The sequence below is a fragment of the Trichomycterus rosablanca genome, chromosome 25, assembly GCF_030014385.1.
Source record: "Trichomycterus rosablanca isolate fTriRos1 chromosome 25, fTriRos1.hap1, whole genome shotgun sequence".
Classification (NCBI taxonomy): Eukaryota; Metazoa; Chordata; class Actinopteri; order Siluriformes; family Trichomycteridae; genus Trichomycterus; species Trichomycterus rosablanca.
This window is the reverse complement of record NC_086012.1, coordinates 10,038,359-10,065,727: the sequence shown is the minus strand read 5'-3', so window position 1 is coordinate 10,065,727 and position 27,369 is coordinate 10,038,359. Positions and strand designations below refer to the sequence as shown.

The 27,369-nt window shown below is 43.5% G+C and overlaps 1 protein-coding gene across 1 annotated transcript; it reads left to right on the top strand.

Moving 5' to 3' along the window:
* Window positions 1-11,430: 11,430 nt before the first annotated feature.
* Window positions 11,431-23,213, top strand: klf6b (Kruppel like factor 6b). Its single transcript, XM_062987574.1, has 4 exons — window positions 11,431-11,630; window positions 19,411-19,888; window positions 21,546-21,669; window positions 21,768-23,213. The coding sequence occupies exons 1-4, from the start codon at window positions 11,529-11,531 to the stop codon at window positions 21,817-21,819; spliced, it is 756 nt and encodes a 251-aa protein (XP_062843644.1). The 5' UTR covers window positions 11,431-11,528; the 3' UTR covers window positions 21,820-23,213.
* Window positions 23,214-27,369: the final 4,156 nt, after the last annotated feature.

The following is a 27,369-nucleotide window of genomic DNA, read 5'->3' as shown; positions in this document are numbered from 1 at the left end:
TGATTTGTCTGCTGCGGGGCCCAGCCGACCGGTAGCAGAGCTGAGATTCGAACTCGGAGCATTCAGAATCCCAGCACTGGTGTGCGAGCGCTGTAGTGACCACCACATTTTTAACACCATTTGCAGATTATTATAGAAAGATTATTATAGACGCTCCCTTGGATCATTTGGACATGTTTTGGACCTGTCCCAAGTTGGTAGATTTCTGGCTTCAAATTTTTTGACACTTTGAAACTGGCGCTAAACCTGGATTTTGTTCCTAATCCTTTAACCGCCCTTTTTGGTGTCCATCCAGGAGGGGGTCAATATCAGTTGCTTCACAAAAGGTTATTGCCTTTACCACGTTGTTGGCTAGACATACCATTCTACTGAAATGGAAACATAGTCTCCCACCAACATACACTGATCAGCCATAACATTAAAACCACCTCCTTGTTATACACTCACTCTATTTAATTAGCTAGAAGCACTTTGTAGTTCTACAATTACTGACTGTAGTCCATCTGTTTCTCTGCATGCTTTGTTAGCCCCCTTTCATGCTGTTCTTCGATGGTCAGGACCCCCACAGGACCACTACAGAGCAGGTATTATTTAGGTGGTGGATCATTCTCAGCACTGCAGTGACACTGACATGGTGGTGGTGTGTTAGTGTGTGTTGTGCTGGTATGAGTGGATAAGACACAGCAGCACTGATGGAGTTTTTAAAAACCTCACTGTCACTGCTGGACTGAGAATAGTCCACCAACCAATAGCACCCCGTGGGCAGCGTCCTGTGACCACTGATGAAGGTCTAGAAGATGACCAACTCAAACAGCAGCAATAGATGAGCAATCGTCTCCAACTTTACATCTACAAGGTGGACCAACTAGGTAGGAGTGTCTAATAGAGTGGACAGTGAGTGGACACGGTATTTAAAAACTCCAGCACAACACACACTAACACACCACCACCATGTCAGTGTCACTGCAGTGCTGAGAATGATCCACCACCTAAATAATACCTGCTCTGTGATGGTCATGTGGGGGTCCTGACCACTGAAGAACAGGGTGAAGAAAAGCTATGTAAAGAAATAGATGGACTACAGTCACTAACTGTAGAACTACAAAGTGGTCCTATATGGTAGTGGAGCTGATAAAATAGACAGTGAGTGTAGAAACAAGGAGGTGGTTTTAATGTTATGGCTGATCAGTGTATAATGATACAGGTGTGCAAAGAAACACAAGAGCAACAATGACCATCCAACTAAGCAATGCATCAAAATTAAAAAGCAGACCTTTTATATTAAATAGTCCAATAAACCACACTTTTAAGGGCTTAGTGTGCAAGGGAACTTTATAAATCTGCATTTTCGGGTCTTGGTCAGGAATGGTTTAGTCATGCTATCAGGTTACAGTATTACAGTGATGCAGACAGTGTGTCATTCCAGACCTGGAAGCAAAGTCTACACAACGACCTGTACAGAGATTCCAGCCAAACAAACACAAACAATACAAACTTCCCATTAACACACGTAAAGGATTTCAACAGATTCCAAAGATTGCCAGGGCAAGCTGTGGCACGCAAACACTAACATCTAAGCAAGCGTATGTGTGTGCGTGTTTCATAATACAGTGTGTGAAGTGAGTGCTGCCAAACTCTGCTTGCTGTCCTCTGTGAGCACTTCACTCTTCACTCATGAAACAAATAAATCTAGACCAGTCAGCAACGGGACTAATAAAACACACACACACACACATTACATAACCACAGACAAAAACGCAAGCACCAAACTATGCCAAATTAAAGGCTAAGAAATAAACGATTCAGTAGTCTTTACTAGTTTAATATCTAGTAATTCCCTTTCATATCAAAAAATGGGTTTATATTCATAACAATCCATTAATTTCTGCTTAATATGCTTTAATCTGATCAGGGTGATGGTGGTGGGTTCAAAATCTTTTAAAAACGCCAGCCACTCTGGACCAATCTGTCGAAAACACTGCAGTCCCAGCCATTTAATCACTTAATTAGCAATTTAGATCAGACAGTACATCTACAGGCATGTTTTCAGAGGTGGAAGGACGCCAGAGTACCTGGAGAAAACCCACATGCACCCAAGGTCAATATACCAATGGATCAAAGCTACATCTACAAGGTGGACCAACTAGGTAGGAGTGTCTAATAGAGTGGACAGTGAGTGGACACGGTATTTAAAAACTCCAGCAGCACTGCTGTGTCTGATCCACTCATACCAGCACGACACACACTAACACCCCATCAGTGTCACTGCAGTGCTGAGAATGATCCACCACCTAAATAATTCCTGCTCTGTGGTGGTCCTGTGGGGGTCCCGACCATTGTAGAACAGGATGAAAGCAGGCTAAAAAGGTATGTAGAGAAACAGATGGACTACAGTTAGTAATTGTAGAACTACAAAGTGCTTCTATATGGTAAGTGGAGCTGATAAAATGGACAGGGAGTGTAGAAACAAGGAGGTGGTTTTAATGTTATGGCTGATCAGTGTAGGTCACAATGTGTCCTAAGTCTACCAATAAACAATGCTTATTTAAACAAAAACGGATTCAAAACCAAGTTCGCATCTATGAAAGACTGATTGTGCACTAAGTAGTCTGCAAACATATCAGACGCTAAACAGAGAATGAATCATCATGCTCGAGAATACCACGAGTACGTAAGTATTTATTTATAGCATCAGTACTATTAAAGGAATACTTACACCAGCATTGTTTGAAAGAATCTTCACTAATTTATGTTCTCTACATACACTACCTGAGCAATTTAATAGGTACATCCATTCATTGATTATTTTATAAGCTACACCTACACTATATTACCAAAAGTATTCACTCACCCATCCAAATCATTGAATTCAGGTGTTCCAATCACTCCCATGGCCACAGGTATATAAAACCAAGCACTTAGGCATGCAGAATGGGTCGCTCTCAGGAACTCAGTGAATTCCAGCGTTGTACCGTGATAGGATGCCACCTGTGCAACAAGTCCAGTCGTGAAATTTCCTCGCTACTAAATATTCCACAGTCAACTGTCAGTGGTATTATAACAAAGTGGAAGCGATTGGGAATGACAGCAACTCAGCCACGAAGTGTTAGGCCACATAAAATGACAGAGCGGGGTCAGCGGATGCTGAGACGCACAGGGCACAGAGGTCGCCAACTTTCTGCAGAGTCAATCGCTACAGACCTCCGAACTTCATGTGGCCTTCAGATTAGCTCAAGAACAGTGTGTAGAGAGCTTCATGGAATGGGTTTCCATGGCCGAGCAGCTGCATCCAAGCCTTACATCACCAAGTGCAATGCAAAGCGTCGGATGCAGTGGTGTAAAGCATGCCACTACTGGACTCTAGAGCAGTGGAGACGTGTTCTCTGGAGTGACGAATCACGCTTCTCCGTCTGGCAATCCGATGGACGAGTCTGGGTTTGGCGGTTGCCAGGAGAACGGTACTTGTCTGACTGCATTGTGCCAAATGTAAAGTTTGGTGGAGGGGGGATTATGGTGTGGGGTTGTTTTTCAGGAGTTGGGCTCGGCCCCTTAGTTCCAGTGAAAGGAACTCTTAATGCTTCAGCATACCAAGAGATTTTGGACAATTTCATGCTCCCAACTTTGTGGGAACAGTTTGGGGATGGCCCCTTCCTGTTCCAACATGACTGCGCACCAGTGCACAAAGCAAGGTCCATAAAGACATGGATGAGCGAGTTTGGTGTGGAAGAACTTGACTGGCCTGCACAGAGTCCAGACCTCAACCCGATAGAACACCTTTGGGATGAATTAGAGCGGAGCCAGGCCTTCTCATCCAACATCAGTGTCTGACCTCACAAATGCGCTTCTGGAAGAATGGTCAAAAATTCCCATAAACACACTCCTAAACCTTGTGGAAAGCCTTACCAGAAGAGTTGAAGCTGTTATAGCTGCAAAGAGTGGGCCGACATGATATTAAACCCTATGGATTAAGAATGGGATGTCAGTCAAGTTCATATGCGTGTGAAGGCAGATGAGCGAATACTTTTGGCAATATAGTGTACCATATAGAAGAACATTGTAGGTATAATATTACTGACTGTAGCCCATATGTAGCTATGTACACTTTGTCACGCCATTGTACCCCATTTATCAGTCAAAAAAGACATGTTTTGTTTGGGTGGTGGACCATTCAATCATGCTGAATACATACTGGATCTGTAACTGACTTAACAGTAGATTGCGTATTGGAAACTACCAAAGCCAACAGATCCCAAAAGGAAACTACGTAATGGTAACCATTGAGTCATTTGGAAAAATATGAGTCATTTGATTCAATGTAGAACATTATTAATTTTGAAAAAATTAATCCCTGTGACAACCCTGAACAAGTCACATTAATTTATAAAAAAAAAAAAACATTGAAAACTTTCAATGACATCTTACTCTTGTTACTAAGTTCCTACACCAATCTGTTTTTGCATTTTCTTCCCAATGCAGACAAAGCCCATTTCTCATAGCACGCTCACTGACTTACGACACCCATGCTAACTGGGAAAGGCCACAGGCTGACGCAGACGTTCGCTAAAACACATGAAGCCACTGATTCCTTCATTTCACTGGCTAGATTCCTTTAGAGAGCTTTAACAAGAAAGTGACTTCCAAACCGGCCTTTCTGCAGAGTGTCCAACCAGACCTAAACCCAGTTCTTTTGCGGTGGTAGGCTACTACATTAGACCAATGTGCCTACATTTCAATACATTTTAATTTTCATATTTACAACAAGTGATGTCAACAGGTGATTGTAATCATGGTTTGGTACAAAATCAGCATCCAGGAAAGGCTGAGTCTTTGATGAGCAAAGATGATCAGAGGATCTCCAGTTTGTCAACAAATGTGTGAGAAAATGATTAAAATGTTTAAAAACAATGTACCTCAAAGAAAGATGGAAGGGATTTGCATATTTCTTCCTCTACAGAGCATAATATCATTAAATGATTCAAGGAATCTGGAGGAATCAGTGCGTAAAGGCCAAGAGCACAAGCTTAACCTGAACGCCCGTGATCTTCCATCCCTCAGACGACACTGCATCAAGAACCACCACTCAACAATAGCTGATATAACCACATGGGTGAGGGATTACTTTGGCAAACCTTTGTCAAGCACTACAATACAGAGTTACATGCACAAATACCACTTAAGACTTTACTGTCTTATGTTAACCATGTCCAGATGCAGCGTCGACTTCTCTGGGCTCTGAGGCATCTAGGATGGACCATCACACAGTGGAAATGTGTATTGTGGTCAGATGAATCAGCATTCCAGGTCTTTTTTGGGGGGAAAAATGGACACTGTGTGCTCCGGACCAAAGACGAAAAAGGACCATCCAGACTGTTATCAGGAACAAGTCCAAAAGCCAGGGTCTGTCATGGTATGGGGTGTGTCAGTGCCCTTGGCAAAGGTCATTTACACTTCTGTGATGGCAGCATTAATGTAGCAAAGTACATTGAGATCTTAGAGCAACATGTGCCGCCTTTAAGACGTCAACTTATCCAGGCACGTCCATGCAGTCCTGATCTGTCTCCAATAGGTGAGTGTGAAGCAGCTGGGATAAGATCTGTAATTGGCACCTCCAATTCCCAAGCAATGGCACTCTCCCAAAAAAGAGTGGGATGCTCTCATCAGGAGAGGAAAGAAAACCTGCCTCTTGTAGAGTACCTCAAGATCTAGTTCACGGGAATTAGAAAAAGTGTGTAAGATTGATAGACGGATTGGTCAGCGCAGCAGTTCTGTAGTCATTGTAACAGTCTGTGGTGGTCAAGCAGAAGCTTAGTTCTTGGACAAAGCTCTCTGTCCACTGGTCAGACATTTCTAATTTTACCTAGGGTTGCTGGGCTTACTCACTAGGGGAACTTCCCATTAGAGCTGTTCCAGGCAGGTCTCTCTGGACAGAGACCGCAGGACAGACCCAGGAACCACTGGAGAGATTATATTTTCCAGCTGGTGTAGGAATGTCTGGGGATCCCCCAGGAAGAGCTGGAATCTGCCGGGGGTTGAGAAGTCTGGGTTGACCTTCTCAGCTCACTAGGAAAATAAAATGGAAACTAATGAGAACAACTAATAACAACAAGAGCATTTAAAAGAAAGCAACAATTATTTCTGTACTGATATTCAGCTTTACAGGGCAAGCGACTGAAAAAAAAAAAAAAAAAAAAAAAAAAAATCACACAAACCTTATTCTGATGATTTGCACTGAATGGTGTCAGCCAGGTTTATGAAGTCTGGACAATAGCTGCTGATACAGTCTTCCAAGTGTTCATCAGTAAGAGTGGACCAATGTTTAGACTTCATTATTTTTATGTGGGAAAAAGCTGATTCACACAAGTATGTTGATCCAAAAATGCTGTCAAATACATCAATTAGCCATAACATTAAAACCACTCACTGTCCATTTTATCAGCTCCACTTACCATATAGAAGCACTTTGTATTTCTACAATTACTGACTGTAGTCCATCTGCTTCTCTGCATGCTTTGTTAGCCCTCTTTCATGCTGTTCTTCAATGGTCAGGACCCCCACAGGTTCACTACAGAGTAGGTAGCACTGCAGGTAGGAGTGTCTAATAGTGTATTTAAAAACTCCAGCAGCGCTGCTGTGTCTGATCCACTCATACCAGCACAACACACACTAACACACCACCACCATGTCAGTGTCACTGCAGTGCTGAGAATGATCCACCACCTAAATAATACCTATTCTGTAGTGGTCCTGTGGGGGTCCTGACCATTGAAGAACAGAGTGAAAGCAGGCAAAAAAGTATGTACAGAAACAGATGGACTACAGTCAGTAATTGTAAAACTACAAAGTGCTTCTATATGCTATAGTGTAGAAACAAGGAGGTGGTTTTAATGTTATGGCTAATCAGTGTATGTGGCACATATTCTTATGTTTAGATATTTTTCCTCAACCAGCAAGTTCCAAAATTGTCCAGCAGAGGCCCATGACTTTATATGAATGTCAGATCGTAGGGTTAAAATTTCTCCACGTATGAACGGAACAGCCGTCCTCGCACAACCAAGCACAAAGAACCAAAAACGGTTAGATTCGGGCAAGACGGCTGCACTCATATTCACAAAGAGTGTAAGTTACAAAGGGAAAAAATGCAAAAATGGTGCAAACTGGCTACTGATGAATGAAAATTTGCTAGATTAGTGGTTATCGAGGCAGGCTAAGGCGTAGCTATGATAACAAACCGCAATTTAAAGAAACAGCGGCCACATTTCATGTCAATCACGATTAGCTGTTTCAATGAGGCACGATCTACCAGCGTGCACTGTGCAATTGACTGGTAGATCACGATCAATGTATTGGGCACCCCTGGTTCAAGGTAACACTGGCTCAAACACAGACATGTACAAGATTAGGCACACATAAATTTAAAAAAAAAAAATGTACCAATCAGATTAAATATTCTAAGTGGCTGCTGTATGTATATTATGACATTACATTACAGATTTTCTGCAGAAGAGCTGCAGAAATCCAATTACTTCCTTCTTATACAATATTGTTAGACACCCGCAGGTTAAATTCAATTGTTCTATTGATTTTATATGCAACGATACATACTGAATTGCGAAAAAAGTTGGGCTATTTTGTAAAATGAAATAAAAAAGTGAATCTGAGTTGATAAATCTCTTGAGGCTTTATTTAAATATATAAACAAACGAACTGAATTTAATGCGACGTTTGCAACCCACAATAAGTCGTTGAATTGGTAACAGGTGAGGGTATCATGATTGTGTATTACAGCAGGATCCACCAAAGGCTCAGTCTCTGCAAGCAAAGTAGAGTTGTGGCTCATCAGTTTGTGCCAAAATGTATCGAATGGTCTGAGCTGACGAGAGGGGCGGACACACACGCAGAGATGTTTACAAGACGTTTAACAATAACAAAAGACAAGACAAGGATACACAAGACAAGACACACTAACACATGACCTAAGTTAATGCTACATGCTAATACACTAATCTTAACACATGAAACATGAACCTAACCGAACCTAAACCCTAAGCTAAGCTAACAGGCGAACACAAAACATGAACAAGACTAAAACTAAACAAGACTTTCGAACAAGAGCATGAAGAAGAAACCAAACCCATGACCAAAACATGAGTATAAAAACCATAGCGATGACAAGTCAAAGCCAAAATAGTCTCCGCTGAAGGATTCACAGCTGCTTCTTTAAATGCCCTGAGTATTACCTGCAACAAGGAGCAGCTGTGGATCATTAGCTTCATTGACCAATCCTTGCAAAGGCACCAAAAACCAGACCGCCTCCAACATGTGCTCCTGGAGAGAGGGGCGTGGCACAAACATGAGCCCCAGGAGCACTAGAAGGCTTGATTTGTGACACAAAATTAGTAAGAATATTATCAAATTGGTTTAAAAGAAACATCTATCAATGGAAGATTGCAAATGACTGCAAATAATATCTTAAAAAAGGTACCATCTGCTATACACGACATACACGTAAAAATATTCAAGGAATCTGAAGAAATCTTACTAATCTGAAGAGTAGTGCAAGGTTGATAATCACTGTTGAACCCTCAGGTGGCATTGAATAAGAAACATAAAACAATGCTCATGAGAGGGGAACCTGGCGTGCTCCTACTAGATGGGACGGGAATCTGGCGTGTTGCACCAAAATGTCCAGAATTTGTAATGTCCAGGTCTTCACAGACTGGATTGAACAATAAAGAACTCCATCAGGCCACCCAAGAAGGATGGGTCCCTGCTGAGTCTGGTTCCTCTCAAGGTTTCTTCCTGTAATTTTTAAGGTAGTTTTTCCTTGCCACTGTCGCCCTCGGCTTGCTCAGTAGGGGTTTTGGTCTGTTGGTCCTGGATTCTGTACAGTTAATTTGAGTTGAATGTTTATTGAAAAAGTGCTATATAAGTGAATCTGACTTGACTTGAATTGACTCGATACACATAACTTATTCTGTACAATACCTGCACATCTGGACATTATAAAATTATTCTAATTCTAAACTGAAACATTATATGATGTAATAATAATTGAAACATTACAATTGCGGTTTTTATTTTGGAATATGTTTTTTCTACCTCACCCATCTTTTACTCAGTACCATGTACTGACCAACACTCGTCTCTAGTCTGGTCTTCCTTAATTACTCTTTAGATTATGATATGAACGTCTTTTTGTATTTATTTTAGGCCTTTTTTGTATTTATTGTACTGTTGTCTATCTGCACTGTGTACTGTACTGTCTTGCACTGTTTTATGTTGCACCCTGGTCCTGGAGGAATGTTGTTTCGTTTCAATATGTACTCGTATATAGCTGAAATGACAATAAAGCCTCTCTTGACTCGACTCTTGACATGATTCATAATTTACATTTTTTAAATTATAGCCTATAACTTTTTAATAGAAGCCCTGTGGTATCTATAGGTTTTCAACTATGCTGTTACATTTACATTTCAAACTATTCTAATGCTTCTGACTTACCTTAAATAATAATAATAAACATAAGAAACAGACAAAACTTGTATCACTCTTGTACCAACTAAAAACCAAATGAATGGTATGTACCAGACATGGTAACACAAAGTACACAAAGCACCATGTACAAGTAACATTTTGGTTCTGTTGGTACATTGTGCAACTTTTCACCAACCAGAATGCGACTCTTTTGCGACACTGTAAATAGATGGATGTAATGTGATGTTGGTGCCAACCTATTCCCAATAGAAATGAAACATTCTGTTAAGGTTGTGTGTTTGCTGGGAATATTAATTATTATGATTGTTTATTAGGATTTTACTACTAGATACTACTAGATAGCTAGTTTGACCATGGTGCACTGAGACATGTATTATTACTGCTTAGTTGTTTGAGAGGAGAAATGACGGTATCGGATTGGTATCGGTATCGGCAGATATTCAATTTGCAGTATCGGTATCGATATCAGACATAAAAAAGTGGTATAGAGCCAGCCCTAATCCTAAATAAATAACTAAACAAATGTTAGATCTTCCATCTAAAAGTAACAGTTATATTCCATTTTATAGATATATAGATAGATATATAGATATCCTTTATTTGTCATATATACATATACAGGTGTACAGTACAATTAAATTCTTTCTTCGCATATCCCAGATTGTTTGGAAGTTGGGGTCAGAGCGCAGGGTCAGCCATCTTACGGCGCCCCTGGAGCAGACAGGGTTAAGGGCCTTGCTCAAGGACCCAACAGTGGCTGCGTAGCAGAGCCTGGATTTGAACCGCCAATCTTCCGGTTGATAACCCAAAGCTCTACCCACTAGGCTACCACTGTTTTTTGCATTACTGACAAGTTTTTTGGAGAGAAAAGCACACTTTCGGCATTTAGCAGATGCCTTTATCCAAAGCGACTTACAGTACAGTGACGGTATACAGTAGGGTTGCCAACCCTTTTCTCACTGCCCCCCTGGCTGCATGTCAGTGTAAAGATTATGTAAAAATGTTGTTTGCACTATTGAGAAAATGTTTTACATGCTGTTCTTTATGCATGTTGTTTTGCCTAAAATATGGTTCTGATTTATTATTATAAAGAATGAAAATAATAAATGTTAAAAAAATATTTTGATAATGTTCCTATGACGGTGTAAGACCCGTTATATTTTTTTATAGGTGCAACCCTAACCCCCACTTTTGCCTTTCGCCAACCCACCAGCCCAGGGTGTTCCTTATTTCCAGTTCTGAAAGTTGGCAACCCTAGTATACAGTCTAAGCAATTGAGGGTTAAGGGCCTTGCTCAAGGGCCCAACAGCAGCAACCTGGCAGTGGTGGGGCTTAAACCAGTGACCTTCTAGTCTTACTAGTCTAGTACCTTAACCACTAGGCTACAACGTTGCACATCTTAATACAATTCTTTTATTTGATTACTGTAAAATCAGGAGTCATGTCTCCCACCCATTGTATTGGCAGTTTACCTAATGTCCCAACTTTTTTTGGAATTATGGAACATGTGAGTTTTGCACATGTGCACAAGCTTCACAGTGAGATCCTGTGTGAGATCTAAAACGCATTAAAATCATCCGATCATCTGAGATCTTTTACAGATCATGCCGGACGGATGAACTCAGAGTTGATGTAAGCTCGTAAAAGGAGCAGCACTCGCTCAAAATACCCGAGCTACTTCCGCGAAGCCTCGTGTTTATATACGGCTCTAAAAATAGATCCGACACGGACCAATAGAAACGAAGCCGTATCGGATTTCACTGGCAAATCACAAGCCGGCGGTGAGAGCGTGTTATTGGTCTGAGGTCTAGTAGTGGGCCGGCCGCTCGCTGCTGCTCTCTGATTGGTCGATATACAGACGGGTTGTCAATCGGTCACGTGGGTGTGTTTGTAAAAAACATTTTGAATGGGGAAGTTTAAGTGTGTGAAACGCGGCGCGCCTTTTCAGCTCGGGATACAAACAAAAAAGCTGCTCGTGTATCCAGGACAGCGCATGCGGGAATAAGTGAGCGCGTTTACAGTGCAGTGGAATTATGGATGTTATTCCGATGTGCAGCATCTTTCAGGAGCTCCAGACCGTGCATGACACGGGCTATTTCTCCGCGCTCCCCTCGCTGGAGGAGTACTGGCAGCAGGTAATACTCACCACCAAACTCAATGTTCAACCTTAATGTTCAATAGTTACATTTAAACAACGTAAATAGCTGTAAGTACATGTACAGTTACAGTAAAGTAGTCGCGGATATGTAAAATAACATTAACGGCATATAAACTGTGTGTAACTGTGTGTTTATATGCCGTGGTGCTTTGAAGGATTTCTGCGAGGCATAGCTGAACTCAGCCGTGCACGCGCGTCAGCGTTGTGCACGCGCACGCGCGCGCGCACCAATGGACCGTTATTAAGCTGCGTAGTACAAAACTGGGTACAGCACCGTTCTGTATACAAACTACAGCAGAGTATTATATCAATATATATCTATGTATAATGTATATTATTCACATACATACATACATACAACACTGTGTTATTTATTTACTAGGATTTAAACGTCATGTTTACACACTTTGGTTACATTCATGACATAAACGGTAGTTACTCATTACACAAGATTCATCAGTTCACAAGTTTAATGTCAAACAGTCATGGACAATTTAGTATCTCCAGTTCATCTCACTTGCATGTCTTTGGACTGTGGGAGGAAACCGGAGCTCCCGGAGGAGAACATTAGGTAAACTGCCATGGAGAACATGCAAACTCCACACAGAAAGGACCCAAACCGCCCCACCTTGGGATCGAACCCAGGGCCGGTGAGGCAACAGTGCTACCCACTGAGCCACTGTGACGCCCTAAATTAACAAAAGTAAGATACTCTCTTTCTGTGCGGAGTTTGCATGTTCTCTCCGTGAGTTTCCTCCGGGAGCTCCGGTTTCCTACCACAGTCCAAAAACATGCAGTCAGGTTCATTGGAGACACTGAATTGCCCTATAGGTGAATGGGTGTGTGTATGTGTGTCTGCCCTGCGATGGACTGGCATCGTCCTGGGTGTTACTGTGTGCCTTGCGCCCATTGAAAAGCTGGAATAGGCTCCAGCACTGCCCCCCCACCCCCACGACCCTGATTGGATAAGAGCAGTTAAGTGAGTGAGTGAGTGTTACTTTGGTTACATTCATGACAGGAACAGTAATTACTCAATACACAAGATTCATCAGTTCACAAGTTTAATGTCAAACAGTCATGGACATTTAGTATCTCCAGTTCACCTCCCTTGCATGTCTTTGGACTGTGGGAGGAAACCCATACAGACACGGGGAGAACGTGCAAACTCCATACAGAAAGGTCCCGGACCGCCCCGCCTGGGGTGCCACTGTGACGCCCTAGTACACGGTCTTAAAGTATGAAATTAACAAAAGTAAGATACTCTCTTTCTGTGCGGAGTTTGCATGTTCTCCCCGTGGGTTTCCTCCGGGAGCTCCGGATTCCTCCCACAGTCCGAAAACATGCAGTCAGGTTCGTTGGAGACACTGAATTGCCCTATAGGTGAATGGGTGTGTGTATGTGTGTCTGCCCTGCGATGGACTGGCATCGTCCGGGGTGTTACTGTGTGCCTTGCGCCCATTGAAAAGCTGGAATAGGCTCCAGCACTGAAACACCCCCCCCCCCTCCCCCGCGACCCTGATTGGATAAGCGGTTAAGGGAGTGAGTGAGTGTTACACACTTTGGTTACATTCATGACATGAATGGTAGTTACTCGTTACTCAAGATTCATCAGTTCACATTTTTATGGACAATTTTGTATCTTCAATTCACCTCACTTGCATGTCTTTGGACTGTGGGAGGAAACCCATACAGACACAGGGGAGAACATGCAAACTCCACACAGAAAGGACCCGGACCGCCCCACCTGGGGATCGAACCCAGGACCGGTGAGGCAACAGTGCTACCCACTGTGACACCGTACCCTAGTACACGGTCTTAAATTATGAAATTAACGGTGGCTCCGGTTTCCTCCCACAGTCCAAAAACATGCAGTCAGGTTCATTGGAGACACTGAATTGCCCTATAGGTGAATGGGTGTGTGTATGTGTGTCTGCCCTATGATGGACAGGCATCGTCCAGGGTGTTACTGTGTGCCTTGCGCCCATTGAAAAGCTGGGATAGGCTCCAGCACCCAGGGATAGGCTCCAGTGAGTGAGTGAAGATAGTCTTATGTAAAAATTTGGACACCATTTCAAATGTCATCTCTATATATTCTATATATTCTCTTTCTCTCACTATACTGTATAGATATTATATCTTAGGACATAGGCATATATACTGTATGTAATAAGGGCAGCTTGGTGGCTTGGTGGGTAGCACTGTCGCCTCACAGCAAGAAGGTCCTGTGTTTAATTCCCAGGTGGAAGAATCTGGGTCCATAGTCTAAAGACATGCAGTCAGGTTAATTGGATGGACAGGACCTTCTTGCGGTGAGGCGACAGTGCTACCCACTGAGCCACCGTGCCACCCCTGGAGATACAAAATTGCATGTGTGCGTTTGCCCTGTGATAGACTGGCGACCTTGCCAAGAGTGTTTCCTACCTTTCGGCCGGTGAATTGCACCCACCGCGACTCCGACCGGTGGTGAATGTGTGATTGCTAATGTTGGCTTGTGATTGCTAAAATGATATATATAATCACTTTAGCAATCACAAGGGGAAACACCCCCCTGGTGGTGGTGTGTTAGTGTGTGTTGTGCTGGTATGAGGGGATCAGACACAGCAGCGCGTCCACTCTATTAGACACTCCTACCTAGTTGGTCCACCTTGTAGATCTAAAGTCAGAGACGATCGCTCATCTATTGCTGCTGTTCGAGTCGGTCGTCTTCTAGACCTTCATCAGTGATCACAGGACGCTGCCCACGGGGCGCTGTTAGCTGAATGTTTTTAATTGGTGGACTATTCTCAGTCCAGCAGTGACAGTGAGGTGTTTAAAAACTCCATCAGCGCTGCTGTATCTGATCCACTCATACCAGCACAACACACACTAACACACCAGCACCATGTCAGTGTCACTGCAGTGCTGAGAATGGTGGTCCTGACCATTGAAGAACAGCATGAAAGCAGGCTATAAAAGTATGTAGAGAAACAGATGGACTAGTCAGTAATTGTAGAACTACAATGTGCTTAGAACTAAGTGCAGGGACAGTGAGTGTAGAAACAAGGAGGTGGTCATAATGTAATGCCTCATCGGTGTATATAAAGGGCATAATATGCCTCTGTTAGCAATGGGTATGGCTGAAATACATTAATTTAACAATACTGATTGGTGGCATAATGTGTGATACAATTACATGGTTGCTGTATAGCTGAAATGGGTAAGGGCTGTTACTACTACTCGAGCCCAACAGTAGCCGAATTTTGACCCTTAAACTTTTGTTTACAAGCACAAAGCCTTAACCAGTAAGATACCACTGCCTATTAATAATATATTTGTTTTTTATCATAACATTTTGCAAATTGTGCTGTTAATGTACACACCGTTAATGTACGGAAAGCTGGCGTGTTTTGTTAAATATATGTAAATTGGGGGTGAACAGGTGGGCACAGTGGTGGATTGCGCAAGCCCACTACATGATCGTCCGAGATGTGTGTGTGTGGGCGAAACAGCCTAGCCATTATGAGGTGCACTTGTCAGTGAGACAGTGGAAGGGCATCAGGACGGGCAGCTGGCACAAACACTGTTGTGTGGACCAGACCCTCTGTGGTGACTCCTAAAAATAGAGGAGCAGCCGAAAAAAATAAATAAATAAAATAAAATAGGGAAATTGCAACAAACCAAAAAGAAGTTGGGACAGAGGCATGTTTACCACAGTGTTACACTACACTGTGTGAATTATTCTACCCTATTAAAGATATAGGACAGTTGTAATTATTGTTTAGCTGTATCTCAAGGCTTTGCATAATTGAAAACCTTGAGGGACGTGTTTAAAATAGCGGTTTGTACAACATGTGTGTTATGATGTGGTATTTAGAGTGGCATTTAGAATTAGGCCTAAGTAAACAAATGATTCAAACCCATATCCTTCTAATAATGGTAATATGCACAAAATGCACTGTTCACTAAAGCACCGAGCACCAACACTTTGTAGAACCGTGGTACTGTAGTGGGTAGAGCTTTGGGCAGTCGAATGGGTTGTGGGTTCGAATCCCGGCTCTGCTTTGCACCTTGAGCAAGGCCCTTAAACCTTTTGGCTTCAGTGGCTGACCCTAAACTCTGACCCCAGCTTCCAAAGAAGTTACGATATGTGGGAAAACAATGCCATTGTATTGTATACATGTACATTTACATTTACATTTTCAGCATTTAGCAGACGCTTTTATCCAAAGCGACTTACACAATGAGTGGAACATGATGAGCAATTGAGGGTTAAGGGCCTTGCTCAGGGACCCAACAGTGGCAACTTGGTGGTGGCGGGGCTTGAACCGGCAACCTTCTGTTTACTAGTCCAGTACCTTAACCACTGAGCTATCACTGGCCCTGTAGATGTATACACTGCATATGTAGATGTATACACTGATCAGCCATAACATTATGTCCATTTTATCAGCTCCACTTACCATATAGAAGCACTTTATAGTTCTACAATTACTGACTGTAGTCCGTCTGTTTCTCTGCATACTTTTTTAGCCTGCTTTCACCCTGTTCTTCAATGGTCAGGACCCCCACAGGATCACTACAGAGCAGGTATTATTTAGGTAGTGGATCATTCTCAGTGTTAGTGTGTGTTGTGCTGGTATGAGTGGATCAGACACAGCAGCACTGCTGGAGTTTTTAAATACCGTGTCCACTCACTGTCCACTCTATTAGACACTCCTACCTAGTTGGTCCATCTTGTAGATGTAAAGTCAGAGATAATCGCTCATCTATTGCTGCTGTTTGAGGTCATCTTCTAGACCTTTATTAGTGGTCACAGGGCACTGCCAATGGGGAGCTGTTGGCTGGATATTTTTGTTTGGTGGACTATTCTCAGTCCAGCAGTGACAGTGAGGTGTTTAAAAACTCTGTCAGCATTGCTGTGTCTGATCCACTCATACCAGCACAACACACACTAACACACCACCACCATGTCAGTGTCACTGCAGTGCTGAGTATGATCCACCACCTAAATAATACCTGCTCTGTGGTGGTCCTGTGGGGGTCCTGATCATTGAAGAACAGAATGAAAGGGGGCTAACAAAGCATGCAGAGAAACAGATGGACTACAGTCAGTAATTGTAGAACTACAAAGTGCTTCTATATGGTAAGTGGAGCTGATAATTTTTAAACATGGGAAAGGAGGCATCACAATTTGGGACTGCTTTGCTCAATCAGGGGCAAGAAGGTCAGGATAGCTAAGGCAAAAAAATAAATAATGACGAGATACTGATCAAAACCACATGATGACTCAAACAATAGAATGTGTGTCCAGACTTTTATGCCACATCATCCTAACCGGGTTAAAAAAAATCATAACTCAATATCCCAAAATGGTCTTAAATTCCTCCAGGGTTGAATCTATTCCTATTTTTACTGTGTGTGAGTAGTTTCACATGTGATTTTCCTCAGGGTACTCTGGTTTGCCTTCACCCAAAACATAGAGAAGATAGATTGTTTGTTCTAAAATGCCCCTAGGTGTGGACTGGCATGAACTAATGCTCAGCAAGGGTGTATTCCTGCCTTTCACCTAGTTTTTTTCAATAGTAGTCAAAGAGTAGATCCCCAGTTCAATAGTTTCACAACAATTTGCCTGTTATTTTTATGTAGGCAAATAGAGAAGATGCTTGCAGTTAGCCACCATTAGCATAGCATCTATGAATAGAATTTTGTAAATTCAACATCTTATACTGTGAACTCATTTCTACTCAGTCATTTACATACCTGTCAAGTCTCCCGTTTTGGCCGGGAAACTACCGTATTTTACCCCTCTTTCCCGCCGTCCTCCCGTATTAGTGTTTTCCCGTAAATTTCCCGTATTATATTATAATTTTAAAAAACATTCCTGTGCCTCTCCAAACTGAAATGTCACTAACCTCGCGAGAACTGCCACCCGGACAGCGGGAACAAACCTGGAACAGGGAGAGATGGATGGATGCAAGGAGAGAGAGGGCATTCCTGCCAAAAAAGTAAAGACTGCATGTAAATATCTAGAGAAATGGGACATCGAATTTACCTTTCTAAAGAGGAGCAGGATGGGGCAGAGTTATGCATTGTGTAAGGTTTGTAACTGTGTTTTCATTTAGGCTGTATTATAAGAATTACATATGTAGGAATGTCCACAGCATTTCAGTGTCAACAAAGGTAGGCCTATCAGATTCTGATCATCTAATTGTAGTTTGTACGTGGTTCACAGGTGGTTATTTTAGATTTGTTGTAAACCTGTCTTAAAATGTAAGGGATACTGAACCTCGGTTGGGCTGGTGGGACGGCTCGAAGCGCGCGGCGGAAAATTTCCCTTATTTTTAAATCCAAAACTTGACAGGTATGCATTTATTTAGGAAGGAATGGGTTTTAAAATAGGCACTGTAAAAAAAATGCGCCATCATTTTTAACAGAAGATAAATCTGGACTGCAGGCAGGCCAGTCAAGCACATGCATTCTTTTCAAAGCCACATTTGTAGTGCATGTAGAATAAGGCATGGCATTATCTTGCTGAAATAACCATGGACTTTCCAGGAAAGACATTGCCTTGATGGCGGTGTGTATTTTTTTTTAAATCCCAATTTGTGCCTCAGCGCAAGAGGTACCTTATGCAAGTCAATGATGCACCCCTGTACCATGACAGATATTGGAATCTGCACCTGTCGTCTTTGGCACATAGAACCTACATCTGTGGTTAGATTAATCCATGTTTCTACTTGTCAGGTAAAAACAAAACCAAGCTCTGGCCCAGAGAATTCGGCAGTGTTTCTGCATTGAACTAATGTATAATAGAGCTTCAGGTTGCATTTCTTGATGCAGCGGTGGACAGCAATCAGTGCCAACGGTTTTCTGAAGTACTTCCGATATTTAGCACTGCACTGTAGCATGACTTATTCTAATGCAATGCTGTCTGAAGGCTTGAAGGTCATGTATATTCTTGTGCTTTCTGGTCCTTGCTCTACAGTCTTTCTTTTAATGCATTTTTCTCCCGATTTTTTAGCGCGTACAATTTATAATCAATTGCGTTACGCTTCATCTTTACTGGTGCTGACCCCCGCCCCGACTGAGGAGAGCGAACTGACACACGCCCCCTCCGACACGTGCGCAGTAGTCTGCATCTTTTCACCTGCACGAGGCGAGTTCATGTGCAAATCAGCCTTGTGCACGGAGAGCCACACCCTGATCAGCATTATTCCTCTACTCTGTGCAGACACCATCAGTCAGCCAGCAGAGGTCGTAATTGCATCAGTTATGAGGTCCCTATCCGGCTCCCTCCCTGGATAGACAACAGCCAAACGTTGTTCATGTAGCCGCTCAGCCCAGCCGGATGGCAGAGCTGATTCGATACGACGTATTCGAAATCTCAGCTCTGGTGTGCTAGCGTATTTCACCACTTTTCCCGCTTTACTTTCAAAGACTGAGCCTTTGGTGGATCTTTTATACCAATGCAGTATTCCCTAACCTGTTACCAATTCGCCTGGAATGTGGACTGTTCCAGAATGGCATGACTTAAATATTTAGTCAGCTTTTTTTTTGTTTATAGCTGTTCATAGTTACAAAATACAATCAAATTGGCCAGTCAAGAGTATTAACAAGTCACAGATTCTTGTTTTCTGAAATGGTGTTTGTAATTTTGCCTAAAACTCACTCTTTAATCTGTATAATCTGTATCCGACATTGAAGTAATTCCAGTAACTTTTTACAGTTCCTGGGCATTTTATGACCTTGACTTTCCCTCCTTTTCTATCCCCTGACAGACATGTCTGGAGCTGGAGAGGTATCTGCAGAGAGAGCCGTACGTGTCCGTTTCTCCAGCCGAGCTGAGGTCAGTGTGTGGCTCGGATGATTTGTGGACACAGTTAATACGCTGCTGTGGCGAGACTGGCAGCGCCGGTGACGATAAGTGCCAGGACGTCCTTCCGAACGCCGAGGGCGCGGACAGCGGAGTAGAGTTCTCCCCGTCCGACGGTCTCCTCTCCCCTCCTCTCAACGACATAATGGTCGCGCTCTCTTCTCAACCCTCGTCACCTGAAATAGTAACGGGCGACGTGCTCTCCCTTTCCCTCGGGCGTGTGGCAGAGGTGACTGGCGAGGAGGAGCGGTTGGAGGCAGGAGAGGTGAAAGAGGAAGGGTTGCCGGAAGGAAAGAAGCGAGTGCATCACTGTCATTTTAGTGGCTGCAGGAAAGTCTACACCAAGAGCTCTCATCTGAAAGCACATCAGCGCACGCACACAGGTATGAAAGAGGGATAATAAGAGCAAGCTATAAGCAAACTAGGCATGGGATGAAGCAGAAATAGTGATACCATCAGGCATTTCAAATATTTTTAGCATTTAAAGTGTATTTACTATGAAATGGGAGGAAAAACTTTGATTAACAGCAAAAAATGTAGACGTCTACATGCCCTTTGAGCTCTCAGACAGCATCGAATTAGAATCAGTCATCCTACAATGCTATTTATTGTAAGTACTTCAGAAAACCGTTAGCACTGATTACTGTTCACCGCTGCACCAAACCTATTCATCAATTCTGATGCAAAAACACCACCGACTCCTTTGAGCCTGAGCTGCTTTTTTTAACCAACAGATATGGTCAGATAGTAGTAAGTACAATAAACAATGTAGTTCCATTACAATGTTTTATTATTGGAAGTACTTCAGAAAACCGTTGGTACAGATTACCGTCCACCGCTGCACCAATTCTATACATCAGTTCAATGCAAAAACACCGCCTGAGCTTATTTCAAGTGGCAAAGATGGCCAGTCTGCACAAGGAAATGAATAAAGTCTAGTCTAGACAGTAGTAAGTACAATGGACAATGTAGGGTCATCTGTCCATGAGCTGAAGCTGAAATTAGTAATGACGACTAATGAAAAACTCTAGAAAGCATTTAAGTCATTGCTGTTAATTGCTTAATTATACGATATGGGTAAGATATGGGCGTTGGATAACTTTGTTCCTTACATAGATGAAATCATGTTTACAAAATATCTTATATACAGTAATTATTAGTAGTACTTTAGAAAACCGTTGGCACTGATTACTGTCCACCGCTGCACCAGATCTATACATAACTATTTATCTTAACTAATACTTTCTCAGACAGTAGTAAGTACAATGGACAATGTAGGGTCATCTGTCCATGAGTTGAAGCTGAGGAAGAGTAAATAAGAGTGGGCTGAAACCCCTCAGCAGTAATGACGACCAATGAAAAACTCTAGAAAGCAATAAAGCCATTGCTGTTAATTGTTTACTAGAATGATATGGGTGTTTGTTCCTTACATGGATGATATGTTTTACAAAATAACAGAGGCAAAGGAGGCAACTACTCATATACAGTAATTATTGGTAGTACTTCAGAAAACCGTTGGCACTGATTACTGTCCACCGCTGCACCAATTCTATACATATACATTTTAAGTGGCAAAGATGGCCAAACTGATCAAGCAAATTAATGAAGTCTATTTAAAATAAGACAATGTATAAAACCTTATACTTTCTCAGACAGTAGTAAGTACAATGGACAATGTAGTGTCATCTGTCCATGAGATGAAGCTGAAATTAGTAATGATGACTAATGAAAAACCCTTAACTAATGAAAGCATTACTCATTGCTGCCAATTGTTTACTAGAATAATATGGGTGTTGGATAACTTTGTTCCTTACATGGATGATATTATGTTTTACAAAATAACACAAGCAAAGGAGGCAACTACTCATATACAGTAATTATTAGTAGTACTTTAGAAAACCGTTGGCACTGATTACTGTCCACCGCTGCACCAATTCTATACATAAATTCTATGCAGAAACACTGCCAAACACCACTGTATTATTACTGTACAGCTGTACAGATGTTATGTAAAAATGTGCGTGTGTGTATGTCCGACAGGCGAGAAGCCCTACATGTGTTCCTGGGCCGGCTGCAAGTGGCGATTCGCTCGCAGCGACGAGCTCACTCGACACTACAGAAAGCACACCGGGGTGAAGCCTTTTAAATGCAGCCACTGCGACAGGTGGGTAAAATATCAGGGCGCGTTCGGGCGGGCGTGTGAGGGGGTGGCTTTATTAGACGTGGACGTCCAATAACTCGCTCTTTGTTCTGTCCGTGCAGGTGTTTCTCTCGTTCTGACCATCTGGCTCTGCATATGAAGAGACACGTTTGAGCGAGCGGAGAGAGGGACGGCGAGGGAAAGCTGCATGACGAGAGAGAGAGCGAGAGAGAGAGAGTCCGAGTGTGAGAGAGAGTCCGAGTGTGAGAGAGAGTCCGAGTGTGAGAGAGAGTCCGAGTGTGAGAGAGCGAGAGAGAGAGAGAATATCTGTGGTTCTGTGGAAGAATGACTGTGGTTATGAAAGGATGTTGAATTTATGCACTATCCGGCGCACACACATGCTGTACATATCGGAGCAGTGACTCAAAAGTGCAGCACCTCCTGTGGTCAAAGGTGGAAGTACATTCCAGAGATCACGTTTCAGCCCCGTTTTCCGAGCAGCCGACTCATCTTGGGGAGATTTTTCAATTTCCTAGACGTGGCAAGTGCCTGTTAGACAAATAGCCAATTAGTCAAGTAAAATTGCCAGTCAGTGTGTGTTGCAGGTGTCAGATTTACAAAATACTGTATAATACAAGGCAGGAATACACCCTCGGTGGGCAGGCTGCCAATCTATCATTGAATGACCCACAATTACACCACATCTTGGGTAGAGTGCCTGGGAAACCCCACACAGACATAGGCTGCATCGAATACTTCCATACTAAACAGTACGCAAATGCAGTATGAGAGAGCTGGTGGTGTGTCCCAATACATAGTATTTATTAAACAGTATGCGAAAAGTAATCGAATCTAATCGAGTCGTATTCAATTACCCTGGTTGCGTTATGATTCACCTCTACCGATACAACCCTCCACTGATGACTGAGGAGCTTCGCAAATGACACACGCCCCCTCCGACACGTGTGCAGTACCGACTGCCTCTTTTCACCTGCACGAGGCGAGTTCATATGCGGATCAGCCTTGTGCACACCCTGATTAACGCATTATTCCCCAACTCTGCGCAGGCGCCATCAATCAGCCAACAGAGGTCGTAATTGCACCAGCTATGAGGAACCTGGTCCGGCTTTCCCATCCCTGAGCAACAGCCAATCGTTGTTCATGTGGCCGCCCAGCCCAGCCGGATGGCAGAGCTGAGATTCGATACTATGCAAACACAGCACACTGCGGTCCGATAATCTATCCCATAATTCAACTTGAGCTGCAAAGGCGTTCGAAGCGGAGGAAGAAAGATGGCCGAAAGCGGAAACTCTGAGTACAACTCTGAATGACGTTACGGGTAGCTTTGTGGAGAATGACCGAATAAATTGGCATAACTGTAGCGATGTGATGTCATGCATCACGTGACGTTGGTAAGATGGCGGACATGACCGCCACAGGTTGCGCGCATACTGCACACTTGCGTACTGAAAGAGCGTACTGCTTTACCGGCCGAGCAGTGCGCACTGCCTCGAATTTTGTACGTACTGTTTAAGTACGAGTGCAGCACGGCGGCTCTGTCGCCTCACAGCAAGACGGTCCTTGGTTCGATCCCAGGTGGGGCGGTCCGGGTCCTTTCTGTGCAGAGTTTGCATGTCTGCGTGGGTTTCCTCCGGGAGCTCCGGTTTCCTCGCACAGTCCGAAAACATGCAGTCAGGTTCATTGGAGACACTGAATTGCCCAATAGGTGAATGTGTGTGTGTGTGTATGTGTGTTTGCCCTGCGATGGACTGCTCCCCATCCAGGGTGTCACTGTGTGCCTTGAGCCCATTGAAAAGCTGGGATAGGCTCCAGCACCCACCCCCCCATGACCCTAATTGGATAAGTGGTTACGAAAGTGAGTGAGTGTATAAGTACACGATTTCAGACGCAGCCATAGAAAGCCAGGACTGAACCCAGGACCTAAAGAACCATGATCCTGTGCAGCGAAGCAGACAAGAGCTGCTGGGTCCCAAACACTACCTATTAAATACTAAACCAGTTCTGTATAGTAAATAGAGTGTGGTTTGAAACTCAGCTTCTCAGCTGGCTGGCTGAAACAGCGACTCATATTTGTCCCCCAGTACTGTACAGCAGCGGTACCCGACCTAATTTGCAGCACAGACCGGTTTCATATAAGATATAATTTCACGGACCGGCAGGGGCGAGAGGATTTAAAATTGAAGAACTATAGAATGGAAAATCAGTGTGAATCCTGAGCTTTATTCGCTGTAATGAGACGCTGCTCCCACCTAGTGGTGACTGGAGACAATAACACCCGAAGAGTTTTGGAAATGTAATTGCTCTTGTAGCAATCTCTAATTATTTATTCTTCCTGTCCGACCCGGTAATAAATAAACCACGGACCGGTACCGGTCCACGGCCCGGTGGTTGGGGACCACTGCTGTACAGTGAATCCTAGATGGGTGCAATGTCCCCACAATTCCCAAACACATCCGTCTTTTTTTTTTTTTTAATCTATTTTTCCCCCCAACTTTTATCCCCATTCTAATCATGTCCAATTACCCTGATTGTGTACTCTGTACTGATTCGACCCTTTGCCGCTGACTGCGGACGCCACTCAACTGACTTGCGCCCCCTCCGGCACACAGTCAGTACAGCCTGCATTTTACACCCGCACGAGCCGAGTTCATACACCGAGAGACACTGCGCACGGAGGGTCACACCCCCCTCAATGTTATTCCTCAGCCCTGTGCAGGCGCCGTCAGTCAACCAGCAGGGGCCGCAGTTGTATCAGTTATGAGGACCTACGCTCCGACTCTTTAAGCCCCTGAACAACAGCCAAACGTTGTTCATACTGCCGCCCAACCCAGTCGGAAAGGCAGAGCCGAGTTTCGATACGATGCATCTAGAAACCCAACTCTGGTGAGCTAGCGTACTTTACCGCTGCGCCACCTGAGCGGACCGTCTTCTGTTTTTGCATGGATACTTTTATTTCTGCACTGTTTTTAGAAAACAGCTTAGATTTGTAAGCACTCACATAGTGTCAGCCGATAAATCTCATCTCACGAGCCCCTTATTGATGTTCACACAGCTTTAGGTTCTTTTATAAACAAGCATAAGGTGAATTGGCTATTTTTAACCGTTTTTAGGTGGGAGTGAATGTGTGAGAGTGTTCCTTCAGAATAGTTTGGCACCCTGTCCGTGGTGTATTTCTTGCATTCATTTAGTGTTATTATATGGCAGTGGATTTACTTAGACCAGGATAAACCAGGAATGACAGAAAGAAAAGCAAGACGGCCAACAAGGACGTATATAATAAGTACTTAAAGAGGGTTCTTAACCTTAAGAAAAAAAATTTTTTATTGGAACTCCAGCAAATATGGTTTAATACTGGTTTCAAGGTGCTGACCAACAATACACTGCTGTCACTAAGCAACCTTCAATGATTTCTCAAATGATCAGATGTGACCATACACCGACCAGGCATAACATTACGACCACTGACGGGTGAAGTGAATAACACTGATTATCTCTTCATCACGGCACCTGTTAGTAGGTGGGATATATTAGGCAGCAAGTGAACATTTTATCCTCAAAGTTGATGTTAGAAGCAGGAAAAATGGACAAGCGTAAGGATTTGAGTGAGTTTGACAAGGGCCAAATTGTGATGGCTAGACGACTGGGTCAGAGCATCTCCAAAACTGCAGCTCTTGTGGGGTGTTCCCAGTCAGCACTAGTCAGTATCTATCAAAAGTGGTCCAAGGTTATCGAATCTCAGCTCTGCCTGCCGTCTAAGGCTGAGCGGTCACATGAACAACGATTGGCCTGTTGTTCAGATATGGGCGGGACTAAGCCGGATGGGGTCTCTCTCTCTCTCTCTCGCTCTCTCTCATGACTGGTGCAATTACGACATGCTGGCTGACTGATGGCGCCTGCACAGAGATGAGAAAAGAGTGCTCTCAGGGTGTGTCTCTTTGTACACAACGCTGAGCTGCACTGCACTCGTCAAAGTGCAGGTGATAAGATGCATATGGCATGCTGCCCACGTGTCGAGGGGGCGTGGGTTAGCTTCGTTCTCCGCAATCAGAACAGGGATCGGCATTGGTGGGGAGGAAGCATGACGCAATCGGGCATTAAATTTTTTTTTAAGTGGTCCAAGGAAGGAACAGTGGTAAACCGGCGACAGGGTCATGGGCGGCCAAGGGTCATTGATGCACGTGGGGAGCGAAGGCTGGCCTGTGTGGTCCGATCCAACAGACGAGCTACTGTAGCTCAAATTGCTGAAGAAGTTAATGCTGGTTCTGATAGAAAGGTGTCAGAATACACAGTGCATGGTCATAATGTTATGCCTGATTGGTGTATACTACTATCATTTTTCATATACTACATATTACATGCTATTTAGTGTGGTAGGATGTAGTTTGGGATTTTGGGAATTCTTTTAATCCATAACCAGACGTCATTAGATGAAAGTCGCCCAGCAAACTCATGGCAACCCATCAAAATATAAAACACATCGCAGACTTTAATTCCAGTACAGCTTCAGGCTACATTAAATAAAACATGTAACAATGTAACGTGGCACTGACACAGTAACACGGACACGCATATCAAAACCAAAACTTGCTCGGTATTAAAAAATAATCCTTGTATAGCCGCTCGGGTGGCGCAGCGGTAAAAACACCAGTGCTGGGATCTCAAATACATCGTATCGAGTCTCGGCTCTGCCTGCCGTCTGGGCTGAGCAACCGCATAAACAACAATTGGCCTGTTGTTCATATAGGGGTGGGATTAAGCCGGATAGGGACTCTCTCATAACTAATGCAATTACGACCTCTGCTGGCCGATTGATGGCGCCTGCACAGAGATGAGAAGAGAGTGCCGTCAGGGTGTGTCTCTCAGTACACAGTGCTGATCCGCATTGCACTAGTCAAAGTGTAGGTGACAAGATGCGTACGGATGCTCCCCACGTGTCGGAGGGGCTCCTCAATCAGAGCGGGGATCGGCATTGGTGGAGAGGAAGCATGGCGCAATCTGGCAATTGGACACGCTTATGAATGAATCACTCTGTGGGAACCCAAGACTGGCAGGTATCTAAGTGGGGCGTGCGGCGATACGGGTCCACTTTATGAAATCAGGGGTTGTGCGAGCGGCAGTGGATTCACAATTGGGAACTGGAAATTAATAGATTGGGAGATAAAGGGGGGTGGGGGGGGTTCTACAGGTACAGCTAGGTACCCATTTATTCCTTTAAGTATATCAAAAGCATCAGCTTCGCTTCGCTATAGCAGTTTCGTTGTTCTATTATCGGATTGCTCGAGTGCATGTAAACCCATCAGATGATTCCCAAAATACATCAACATTCTTCTTGTTAGCTGCGACATTTATTAAAGACCTATGCTTTGAAATCCTAAGCACTGCAGGCTAGCTTAGCAACACAGCTAGGCTATATTGTATATGGATTTTTTTTTTACATATATGTCCGAGCCATTTGTTTATATTGCCTAATGAAAGAGCGTCTTTACAGCTATACAGCACAATTACTCACATGACTATCTTTTCCGTTGTGTCTTTATTAAGGCTGTGCCTTATGATCAGGGTCTTGTGATGGAAATGCACCAGGAATCATTAACCAAATGAACTTTCAGTTCTAAATCATGTACAAGTACCAATCTGGGAGAGTGTGGGCTAACATGTGCTCCTTCTGAGCTGTACACGCTTGCAGGAGAGCATTAACACTCC

Bases quoted from the DNA above. Each gene is read 5' to 3' on its own strand.
- klf6b (XM_062987574.1), top strand. From the start codon at position 11,529: ATGGATGTTATTCCGATGTGCAGCATCTTTCAGGAGCTCCAGACCGTG. The intron at 11,631-19,410 runs GTAATACTCACC...ATCCCCTGACAG, and splicing joins TGGAGGAGTACTGGCAGCAG to ACATGTCTGGAGCTGGAGAG. The intron at 21,670-21,767 runs GTGGGTAAAATA...CTGTCCGTGCAG, and splicing joins AAATGCAGCCACTGCGACAG to GTGTTTCTCTCGTTCTGACC.